At 39.7% G+C, this 12,800-nt stretch overlaps 1 protein-coding gene across 5 annotated transcripts in view; it reads left to right on the top strand.

The window, feature by feature from the left end:
- The first annotated feature begins 1,104 nt into the window (after nucleotides 1-1,104).
- The window catches only part of carm1l (coactivator-associated arginine methyltransferase 1, like), a 37,143-nt gene continuing 25,447 nt past the window's right edge, over nucleotides 1,105-12,800 (top strand). For 4 of the 5 annotated variants that reach the window (XM_060909685.1, XM_060909684.1, XM_060909683.1 and 1 more), the window contains exons 1-3: nucleotides 1,106-1,375; nucleotides 8,198-8,323; nucleotides 8,981-9,087. In XM_060909685.1, coding sequence (XP_060765668.1) covers nucleotides 1,213-1,375; nucleotides 8,198-8,323; nucleotides 8,981-9,087 — 396 coding nt within the window. In that variant the 5' untranslated portion in view covers nucleotides 1,106-1,212. Of the gene's footprint in view, nucleotides 1,376-8,197; nucleotides 8,324-8,980; nucleotides 9,088-12,800 lie in introns of all 5 variants that reach the window. The other variant, XM_060909687.1, reaches the window with a different exon arrangement.

The following is a 12,800-nucleotide window of genomic DNA, read 5'->3' as shown; positions in this document are numbered from 1 at the left end:
TGTATGTGTACCTGCCACCAGATGAGGGTTTGGGTCCCTCTGGTGTGCTATAATCACCCAAGACAATTCAGGGAAGCTCGTTGATAGCTTCCTGGATTGCCGACCCTCAACTATGAGGACGGCAGCAGACAGAAATCCTTTTGTCATTGATCTTAGGAAATATTCTAAATCATATGAGATATTGGATTTCTGATTTTCATGAGCTATCAGCTCATGAAATTAAAGCTAATTAAATTTAATTAAATTTAATCAGCTCATTTAATTAAAATTAAAACAAAAAAGGCTTGAAATATTTCACTTTACATATAATGAATACATGAAAGTTTACCTTTTTGAACTAAATTATGAAAAAAAGAACTTTTTCATGATATTCTAATTGTCTGAGATGCACTAGTATTTTTCTTTCTGATAGAAATGGTATTCCTGCAAGTTTTGTATTGAATTGGCAGTTGTATAATGCTTGCATAACTGGAGCTTGGTAAGAAAACTCCAAAGGCATATATTTGGTCATTTATATTTATATTTATAACATCCATTTATTCTCGGAGACTGTGTTAAGCATGCACATGGTCAGAACAACATGTGTTTACACTAACAGGGAGTCAGCAGCAGTGTAGGACTGGCATTTCCCCGACAGCTCAATTTATAGAATTAAGCAAAGTAAAATGGACAAAAACATTAATTTTGTTAGAGAAATAATCGCCCAACTTTCACTTTATTTGCAGTATTCTGGGTGTCTGACACATTGGCACTGGCAATCAGTATTACGAATTCATGTATTATTTATTAGTTATTTATTAACCCAGTGTTACAGTAAATCATTTGGCAAATATTGTAAAAGTGGTGACAAGTGGAGAAAAAGTTACTATTTAGTTGTCAGCTAAGGCCTCAATGAATCAATTTTGTGAATGTTGTGACCATATATAATTTCCATTTATACATTTGGCCACATAATAAAAATACATAAAGAGAATATTATGCATAAGGTGTTATTTCATTTATGCATCATGCTTGATCCAGAGTCTTAGAGAGCTTATAGTCACACCCATTGCTGTTGGACTGACTTCTTTCTCCGCCCTCTTTTTTGACTCTGAACTTCAAGACGTCCATTTCATTTCAGCTTGCCCCACTCAACGCCACAGCAGTACAGTTTTTTAAGCATGAAATAATGTAGGTGCCTGACTGCATTAGTAAGTGTGTAGGTTCTAAAAGATGGGCAGCAGTGTGGAACAGAGCTGTTTCTGTGTCACTCTGAGCTTCCTGAAGGACACTGAGGAAGACTCTGAGCTGCAAGTGTCCACACGGAGACAGCATCAGGATCTCACACTGAAGATCAACAGAGAGATGGAGGACATCACCGTTACAGTAGAGGACAGTAAGCATGGATCCAGACTTTGCTGATATACAGAAATTGTGACATGAATGGATATGGTGTATTTGGAGGATACTAGAGATTCAAAATGGAAAACAGATTACTTCAGGATTTTCCATTTCCTTTACTGGTTCATTTTTGTTACACAAAATTCTACATGGGTGTATTTAGTGATTAAAATACTATCAGTATTGCAAAGGCAAATAATTTCAAGTTAAGAATGAGTTAAACTCTTTTTGTGCAGCTTGAGAAAATGCATTTTATTTGACATTTTGCACATGTTATTGTTAATGACTGAAAAGGAACAGGATGTACTTTTTTTTCCTGTTACAATCACATTTCGCTTGCCATCGTCGTCACTGCTGAACCCAATCTGGGCTTGAACCATGTTCGGTTGACTTGGCCAGAATTGCAGCAGTAGGGTGGCTGCTTCCTTTCTGTGCACTCACACACATTCACACTTATGGGTAATTTGGAGTATCCAGTTAATCTAACTGCATGTCTTTGGACTGTGGGGGAAACCGGAGTATCCACAGGAAACCCACGCAGACATGGGCAGAACATGCAAACTCCACACAGAAAGGCTCCCATCAGCCACGGGGATCGAACCCAGAACCTTCTTACTGTGAGGTGACAGCGCGCACCACTGTGCCGCCCCTTATTTACCATATGATACATTTTATCATAATGATTTTTAAAGTTTTTAAATCATTTTCTATAAAATTTTTTTAAAAATTCCAGTTAATTTTGCTGATCACTAGCGAGGACTTTCAGAATTATTCCTTATTATGATGATTTTTAAAAAGTTTTATATATATATAATTCATTTATTGTATTCAGTAATCTATAGCATACACCGTCTCTTAGCCTATTTGTATGAAGCTGTTTCCTCACCAGTTCAAATGATCACTTTCAGACCTGATTAAACCATATTAAACCATATTACACTGAAATGCACGTCAGATCATTTATTGCAATCGATTTACCTTTTTATTGTACATTTTTTGATTAGTTCTTTCATTATTTTTTTTTAATTCAAATGCGAAAAATATTATCTCTTCAATAGTTTTATATTTCATTTGAAGGAATAACTTCAATTACAAGGAATACGTAATTTTAAAAAAACAATCTCTATCTTCCACATCTGTAAAATATAACCACAGATAAAAAAATGTAAAAAATCGACACATTGACACATTTCTCTGTACTGAGAAAAGAACTAAAACCTGTTTGCTCCAAGTATAATTGAAATCTACAAGAACTAAAGGTGCTGTCTATGAAATATAGGAGTATATAAGATTAATTCGGACTTGCACTTTCCTGTAAGACGACACTAATAATAGAAACAAATGTAAGAAAAGATGTCTCATCTCATCTCATTATCTCTAGCCGCTTTATCCTTCTACAGGGTCGCAGGCAAGCTGGAGTCTATCCCAGCTGACTACGGGCGAAAGGCAGGGTACACCCTGGACAAGTCGCCAGGTCATCACAGGGCTGACACATAGACACAGACAACCATTCACACTCACACCTACAGTCAATTTAGAGTCACCAGTTAACCTAACCTGCATGTCTTTGGACTGTGGGGGAAACCGGAGCACCCGGAGGAAACCCACGCGGACACGGGGAGAACATGCAAACTCCACACAGAAAGGCCCTCGCCGGCCCCGGGGCTCGAACCCAGGACCTTCTTGCTGTGAGGCGACAGCGCTAACCACTACACCACCGTGCCGCCCCTTAAGAAAAGATGTGATTTTGATTTAGCATTGGACCATTACAGCATAAAACAAAACAAAGAACAATATTCGCTGATTCTTTAAGGTTTTGTGGTGTCCCATGTGAGACCATGAGATGATGTTATGTGATGAGAATGTTCAACTGAGCTACACTGACCATGCTGGAAACAATAAATTCTTTCCTCTAAAAAAAAAAAGTCCAGTATCTGAAGAGATAAATAAGAGATTTAGAACTTGGAAGAAAAGTGAACATGAAGCCATGCTTTTATAATTTGATCAGCATGAGGAGCACGTACTGTAATTGAGTTGTACTTAATTAACCAATGAGAACCAGAATGTTCTACTTTTCTAAGCAACCATCCGACAGATCGATGATAGAATTCTTAACATTTTACAGCAAGGGAAATGAGTTTTCCTACAAACGCATGACAAAAATAATATTTTGCACAGGCTTTTGGAGGCTTGAATGCCTCGAGCCTTGTTAGATCCGTTACAGAACAATTTTATTATAATTTATTTTCAGACATTTGAAACAGACTAATTAATTTAAGATGTTTATATCAAATGTTCTGATGTGTCTGTTTACATACTCTGACTTACTATATACTCTTAGAAAAGAGGGTAAGAACTGTACTCTCATACCTTTTAGTGTATCTTTCTCCTGGGACGGGGCCCTGGAGTGGACTTTAAAGCATTAGTCTAAAAGCTAATTAAAGGTACAAGACTGGACTTTTCAGTTATGTATATGAAATAATTTTACAGCTCTGCTACATTTACATTACTGTGTAAAAGATACACAGGTAAGTACCGAATGTTTACTCTCGCTGAGATTAGTTCCAGCTTCCGCCATGACCCGATGGATAAGCGGTATAGATAATGGATGGATGAATGGATGAATGAATGGCTGGTACCTCCCCATGATAGTGATAAGGAAAGCTACAGTTTAATACGTTTTACTGAGAATCTTCTGTCCTTTGTAATCACACATACACTACGAATCCAGTGGATAGCTGAAAAAATGCTGGAATGTTGCTTTAACGCTATTTGTTTTATTATAATAATCCGTTTAAGCCTCAGCACAGAAGGATATCCAGAGATATGGGATAGAGATGTGTCTGCTCCACTCACTGCTCTCTTTATTCAGCTGGCCTGCACAGCCCTGTTTCTGTGTGGGCATGTTTTCAAAGGAATAGCTAACAGTTTTGACCTTGTGGGAACATTTGTTTGGTCCCCACAAGGATTAAAAAAAAAAAAAAAAAAATCAGTTTAGCAACTTTTACTAAAAGGGCCCAAATGTTAGATTTGGGTGTAGGTTATAACATTAACTCTGCGTGTGTGTGTGCGTGTGTGTGCGTGTGTGTGTGTGGTCCAGTTGCTGTGTGCGCTGACAGCTCGTGAGGATTTACGGCACCGATGTGGAAGCTCAGAGGCCGCACTCCGGTTCTGCTCAGCGAGCTCCAGTCTCGCGTGCACTGCTAGACTGTTTTCCTTTGCTACGGTACACTGCTCTGCTCCTGGCGCACAGGATCAGATAGTGTGGCCATATTCAGCACATACCACATCCCACGCTGAGGTCTAGCGTATAAATCACATCAGGTGTTCAGCTGGTGACCCACCGCTGTCTCCCCTTCACGCTTCCTCAGCTAAGCCCAGATTATTAAGTTCGGAAATGAGCTGGGCTGCACAACATACACCTTCAAAACTGTACATTTTATTGTGCATACATGAAAAAAATGAATGTTGTACCTTTAAAACTCATTTAGGTGACATAGTTGGAGCTTCAGGATCACTGTCAAACCTTTAAGGGTCAATTTACCTTATTTGTACGTCAGTGAACCTACGTACAACCCCGATTCCAAAAAAGTTGGGACAAAGAACAAACTGTAAATAAAAATGGAATGCAATAATTTACAAATCTCAAAAACTGATATTGTATTCACGATAGAACATAGACAACATATCAAATGTCGAAAGGGAAACATTTTGAAATTTCATGCCAAATATTGGCTCATTTGAAATTTCATGACAACAACACATCTCAAAAAAGTTGGGACAGGGGCAATAAGAGGCTGGAAAAGTTAAAGGTACAAAAAAAGGAACAGCTGGAGGACCAAATTGCAACTCATTAGGTCAACTGGCAATAGGTCATTAACATGACTGGGTATAAAAAGAGCATCTTGGAGTGGCAGCGGCTCTCAGAAGTAAAGATGGGAAGAGGATCACCAATCCCCCTAATTCTGCACTGACAAATAGTGGAGCAATATCAGAAAGGAGTTCGACAGTGTAAAATTGCAAAGAGTTTGAACATATCATCATCTACAGTGCATAATATCATCAAAAGATTCAGAGAATCTGGAAGAATCTCTGTGCGTAAGGGTCAAGGCCGGAAAACCATACTGGGTGCCCGTGATCTTCGGGCCCTTAGACGGCACTGCATCACATACAGGCATGCTTCTGTATTGGAAATCACAAAATGGGCTCAGGAATATTTCCAGAGAACATTATCTGTGAACACAATTCACCGTGCCATCCGCCGTTGCCAGCTAAAACTCTATAGTTCAAAGAAGAAGCCGTATCTAAACATGATCCAGAAGCGCAGACATCTTCTCTGAGCCAAGGCTCATTTAAAATGGACTGTGGCAAAGTGGAAAACTGTTCTGTGGTCAGACGAATCAAAATTTGAAGTTCTTTATGGAAATCAGGGACGCTGTGTGATTCTGACTAAAGAGGAGAAGGACGACCCAAGTTGTTATCAGCGCTCAGTTCAGAAGCCTGCATCTCTGATGGTATGGGGTTGCATTAGTGCGTGTGGCATGGGCAGCTTACACATCTGGAAAGACACCATCAATGCTGAAAGGTATATCCAGGTTCTAGAGCAACATATCCAGACGACGTCTCTTTCAGGGAAGACCTTGCATTTTCCAACGTGACAATGCCAAACCACATACTGCATCAATTACAGCATCATGGCTGCGTAGAAGAAGGGTCCGGGTACTGAACTGGCCAGCCTGCAGTCCAGATCTTTCACCCATAGAAAACATTTGGCGCATCATAAAACAGAAGATACGACAAAAAAGACCTAAGACAGTTGAGCAGCTAGAATCCTACATTAGACAAGAATGGGTTAACATTCCTATCCCTAAACTTGAGCAACTTGTCTCCTCAGTCCCCAGACGTTTACAGACTGTTGTAAAGAGAAAAGGGGATGTCTCACAGTGGTAAACATGGCCTTGTCCCAACTTTTTTGAAATGTGTTGTTGTCATGAAATTTAAAATCACCTAATTTTTCTCTTTAAATGATACATTTTCTCAGTTTAAACATTTGATATGTCATCTATGTTCTATTCTGAATAAAATATGGAATTTTGAAACTTCCACATCATTGCATTCCATTTTTATTTACAATTTGTACTTTGTCCCAACTTTTTGGGAATCGGGGTTGTACATGGACTTGGCAATATCCTATGAACTTTACATAGTAGATTAAGGGACTTATCTGTGTCTACATTGTGAATTCTACATGGTCCACTACCAAGACGTAGCTCAATGGAGGCTTACTGTGGTCATGTGGTTCATTTTTTTGTGATTATAGAAGTGCAGTGATTGATGCAAGGAGAGTGTTTTGAAAACATGACACCTTTCCACCTTTTCTACTTTGGAGACTGATGTGGTTTGTGTCCCAAAACATACATATACTATGTCCAAAATCATATACGATCATGCTGAAACGTAAAGTTCATTAGTAGGTGTATTTCATAATTACTCAGCGCTCCAGGGTCCTTGGTTTGAGCTTGGATTGCACAGGGGCAGCCATGGCCTAAAGGTTAGAGAAGCAGCCTTGGGCCCAAAGGGTCACTGGTTTGATTCCTGGGACTGGCAGGGAAAACATGAGGGGAGTTGAGTGAATGAACAGCATATCCTCCTTCCTCTGTATCATGGCTGAAGTGCCCTTCAGCAAGGCACCTAACCCCCAACTGCTCCCCGGGCGCTGTAGCATAGCTGCCCACTGCGCTGGGTATGTATGTATGTATGTGTGTGTGCTCACTTGTGTTTACTGCTTCAGATGGGTTAAATGCAAAGGAGGAATTTCACTGTCCTTGAGTGTACATGTGACAAAAATAAAGGCTTCTTCTTCTTGCTGTCTGTGTGGAGTGTCACATGTTCTCACTGTCAAGTCAAGTTTATTTGTATAGCGCTTTTAACAATAAACATTGTCGCAAAGCAGCTTTACAGAATTTGAACGACTTAAAACATGAGCTAATTTATCCCTAATCTATCCCCAATGAGCAAGCCTGTGGCGACGGTGGCAAGGAAAAACTCCCTCAGACGACATGAGGAAGAAACCTCGAGAGGAACCAGACTCAAAAGGGAACCCATCCTCATTTGGGCAACAACAGACAGCCTGACTATAATATTAACAGTTTTAACATGAGGACAGTTTCGTTGATGCTATAACTCTTCATTGATGGAAACTTGAGTGCAAAACTGTTCATGACAACTGCAGTCCTAAAGTTAGCAAGACAACTGTAGTCCTCAGCCATAAAAGCATTACTGTAAGAGTCCAGAGCATCCTCCAGGTATAACCCTCAACTGTCCTCATGGGGCCGTCCTTCACAGGAGCGGTGCGATAAAACTCCGACCAGACATGTGCATGGGTTTCCTCTGGGTTCTGCTCCCATCTTCCAAAATTGGATTAGCTGTGCTAAATTGCCCCTAGGTGTGAATGAGTGTGTGAACGTGTGTAAAAGTGTACGCATGGTGCTATCCAGGGTGTAGTCCTACTTCTTGCCTAGTGTTTCCAGGATAGGCTTCAGATCCACTGCACCAGGATGTGACCGAATCTCATAATTATGATGCGTCTAATTATGAACACAGCATTACAGCAGAGAAATCATCTTTGATGGACTCCAGTCAAACATGCCATGAACTGGTCTTCGCTATACCAACAATTTAGATATTATGTAGTAATTCTAAGTAAGTAATCACTGATTTAGGCTCCACTGATCTAGACTAAGAATTCCAGGCTAAAATGTTAAAGCTTAGGTGTAACTGATAACAGATTATTTTTTTTCTCTATGATTTCTTTCAGGTGATGGAGTCTGTGTCTTTAAGTTCTCCATTATGAGGGAGACAGAGTGCTGTCGAGTGGGAACTCAGTGCTTCCTTGTAACTGTGGGTTGTGTGAGCATCCTACTGCAGTTCAAGACACGGACAGGTGAAAGTTCAGTTGATTTCTAATTGCAATATTTAAATAATATTGGCTGGCATTGAGTGGTATATCAGATATATTCCATTCAGCTAGCATGATATTGAACGAGTTGAAGATGAGTTCAATATCATGCTAGCTGAATGGAATATATCTGATAGACCACGAAAAAACCCCAGCCATTATTATTATACATACACACTCTCTTCATATCAGCATTCTCAAAGACCAACACTAGTTTACCCGCGACTCGGTGCTGTTAGGGCGGCGGTCCAGTTACCTTCCAGCCGGTATAGCATTGATCAATAGTGTTAGTGAAGGCCAATGCTAGCTTACCCACGACTTGGTAAACGATTTTGGCCCATGTGTTTTTGACTTAGACTGAATCAACTGTAAAAGTCTATAATCACAAGAACACCAATGACCGTTTTCATTTAAAATACTTAACTAGCAGTAAGTCCCTGTTTAAAAGTTCTGAATCTCAGTATTTTTCATTCTCAGTAGCTTCTTTTTGAACCCGATGGCTGAAGCATGCTTTAACATGCCTGAGAAATGTTACACCATCCTGGTGTTTGGCGTGAATTCTGAATACAACATTACTCATCATCCTGTAGAAATGTGATAGCCTCATCTTATTCAAAGAATCAATTATTCCCTCAAATCCAGAGTTTCAGACCTTCCATGGAACGATAAGGGCATGGATTGACAGAGGAAGAGAGCTGTCGGTGTTCGACCAGAGGACAGAGAACTCATCTGCCCTCCAGTACTTCCAGGTAATATCCAGCTTTCATTAGCAACCATTAAAGGAATAGTTTTGACAAAAACAAAATTCATTTACACAATTTCCCCTTTACTTTAAACATAACTGATCGACCAAGACATGCATTACAGTTCAGTGTTACACTGGCTATCGTAGCTATTAAATAAAAATTGTAGATACCAGTTTTTAGCATTGTGCTTCATGTTTATAATCACACATACTGTTTTTAAACAACAGAATCACCGTGTTAAGAAAATATACAGTAGCAATCAGGCATATGTTCAAATCCAAATCATTTCCTGTACAATTCTGCCTGCATATTTTTGGAAATCAAAGTGCCATATGGGGTGATAGCCAGAGGTGGACAATAACGAAGTACATTTACCTGTGTACTGTACTTACTGTAAGTGCACTTTTTGAGTATCTGTACTTTACTTGAGTATTTTTTTCTTGGAAACATGACTTCGCTACATTTGAAAGACAAATATCGTACTTTTTACTCCACTACATTTTTGTCAAGCTCCTTGTTACTTGTTACTATGAAACAGCTTTGAAAGTCGATGTTTTTTCTTCTTCTTCTTCTTTTTTTCTAAAACGTGATTGGTTTTTTCGCAGGTGACACTGAGACAGTCTATCAGTAATCACTAGGGTCACGTCATGTCCGTAGACTGTATAAAACCAAGACCAATGATTTTTCCGCAGCGTTATTTGAAGACGATCAGTTGATGGCAGAATGGAAGGAGGCAGTTCTTCTGGAGAATGCACGCACTCATGGCTATACCTAGAACCCATGTTTCAGTTTTCTGAAAGGATTAAAGATTCATTTCGTTTTAAATGTTTGCTTTGTTTGCCAAAAACGAACCACATCACGGCCTACAAAAACTCGCCATCCAACCTGCAGAAGCATATTGAGGTCTGTAAACGTTTTATTCCAAGAGAAAGCTTGCAATGAAGTTGTCTGTGCTTTTAGAGCTAGTGATAACGCTACAATAGCTATGCAGTCTGGTTAGTCACATGACTTTCTATGGATTTGCCCACCAAGTTGTCATAGCCTCGTCCATGGCTAACATTAACACATAGCTCGTTAACTTGGACACTGTTAGGTAGCATGTAAAAATGGAGTTACGCTAACATGAATAACGTTAACTTATCTGAAGTCCTTTCAGAATATGTTTTAGCATAATCTTGCCAAATAAACAATGTAGAAATTTTTCTTTTCTAGTAGCGTTAGCTACCCAATATGATTTTGAGTTTGAAAAGAGTTTGCTAGCATGTCAGGTGGAGTTTCACTGACTAGCTAGCTTAACGTTAAACCACCATGATGGCACAGCATGTGTTCATTTTGTGAATTCACATTTCTGTCTTTGGTAACGGCATTAGGTTTTGTAAGCGTTATGGCAATAATACAACAATGCATTGACAGAAAATGTACTTTTAATACTTAAGTATTTTTACAAGCAAGTACTTCAGTACTTTAACTTAAGTAAAAATTTGACTGTACAACTTTCACTTGTATCGGAGTAACATTTGACCAATGGGCTCTGTACTTTGACTTAAGTAATGAAGTTGGGTACTTTGTCCACCTCTGGTGATAGCAAAGATGACTGCTAAAACTGCTTTCAAGATGGCCGCTACATCTGTTTTTAGCACTCAGCAGTGCACCTTTGTCCATTTATTTCTATAACAGAGTGTCATACATCAGGAAACACATAACCTAGTCCGTTTGAGACACCCAGCATGGTCTGAAGTGAGTGTGTGATGATTTTATCATGGTGCTTGCATACATTTTCAGCTCTAAACTTTCCCTACTTGTTAGCAATTAAGGTCTGGCAAAACGTAAGGAGCAATCTTTTATTTAACTTGAAATGTTTTTGTCAAGTTAAACTACAAAGACACAAATATATTTCTTGAAGTATGAAAGTAATAGTAGAAGAAAAAGTCTTACAGAGAAAGACATCTACATGCTAATTTGGTTATTGGCAGTAACTTAGTGTATCTTTGGCCAAATAATGTAGATAAGCATTAACTATAATGAACTAATAGTGAAGCGAAGCTGCATGTTTAAGAGAATATGGTAATGCATTAACCTGATTTCTGATGGCTTTTCCGACCGTACAACATCTGTATGTACAAATGACGTCCGTGTACCATTACACGGAACCCGATCTTAAAGGGATAGTTCGGGATTTTTAACATGAATCTGTATGGCATCCCCATCAGTAGTGTCGTGCAAACACACTGACTTACCCCTGACAGCATCCTGTGAGTCCAGTTCTTGTCCAGTTTTGGTCCAGACGAAAGTAGTCCGGCAAGTTTGTTGGGGTCACGAAAGTAAAACGTTTTTCGTCTCAAAACAGTATGTGTTCAAAAGAGTGATATATTTGCATCACAAAACCGTTGCCAAATAAAAAGTCAGACCTCGAAATCACTTGGCACTATTTTCTCTCCCTTCTTATCACTGCGCGCTGCCGCCAGGTGACAGCGAAACGCAGACCCACTAAGCTGGTGGGAGACCAATGCTGCATTCATGTGCTATGGGAATTATGGTAAATACCAAACGCCGACATGGAAAACACACATGAACGCCCCCTCTTGTGGTATTTTCCACTGGGCAACTCGTAGAAAATTTTGATACACGAGTTGCCGAGATGAGATGAACTTTAACCTTTTCAACATGGCGGCGAGCGGTACAAGACACTTGAATGCTAAGCATTGTACGCTACTAAAGTTTTTTTTTACTAGTACTAGTGGGTAGTTTTTGGTGTCTATGCAATGTTGCGTCATTAACAAGTGTAATATAATACATTAGAAATCCATTTCCTTTAAAAATGCGTTGTTATGGTTTGTTTTTACCTATCCAGAGCAGACGCTATTGCTAACGATAGCTAACTAACTATTGCTAACTTGAATCTGGTCCACCATCTTTAATTTGTCAACAACAACAAAAGCATGTGAACACAACACACTGGTAAATACCACTTCCCAACTGGAAAATATTATCTTCCCATAGCACATGAATGCAGCACAAGGCTGCACTCTATCCACGGCTTACACACGTGATGGCACGGAGGATGTGTATAGTGGCAGCATCTGTCCCCCCAGAGAGGCTCTTTTCAAAAGCAGGACAGATTATAACTGAGAGGAGAAATAGAATCAGAATTAACTAGTTAATTGCAGCAATTAAAGGAATAGGTAGGAAAAGGAAGGCGCAAAGACCCGTTTTCAGGCGCTGCGCGGTGTCTTTGCACCTGCAGCGGTGCTTTGCCTGTGCTGTGGCTGAAAATAGTTCCAGATATAAATTGGTCTAGTAAATCCCTTCGTGTTAATTTGCATTGATATGTGTACTCGATGTGAATGTACAAGTCATGGGAAATAATTATAAAAAATCTTGAGTTGTTTAATTCACTTTTGCAACGACAATGCTAGCTGGACACGCCGGATTACAGCGACTATGCTAAGCTAAAGCTAACCTGGGCGTTTATAGATCAGGACAATGGCTGGGTCGGCTACAAAACGCTTTGGCTCACTCATCCAACTCTAGGGACTGCAGGGACTGACTCAATTTCATCTGGGGGTGGCGTACTCCTTTAAATCAAAAATAAAATCTCAGGAGCCGTTTGGGAGCCGAAAGAGCCGGCTCCTTATAGTAAGAAGAACCAAAAGAGCCGGGTCCCGAAAGAGAGCCGAAATTCCCATCACTAGTAAACAATGAATGAAACAGCCGTG

Source organism: Neoarius graeffei, chromosome 25 (genome assembly GCF_027579695.1).
Source record: "Neoarius graeffei isolate fNeoGra1 chromosome 25, fNeoGra1.pri, whole genome shotgun sequence".
NCBI lineage: Eukaryota > Metazoa > Chordata > Actinopteri > Siluriformes > Ariidae > Neoarius > Neoarius graeffei.
Note: the sequence above shows the minus strand (reverse complement) of the source record. Positions and strands in the feature narration are given on the sequence as shown.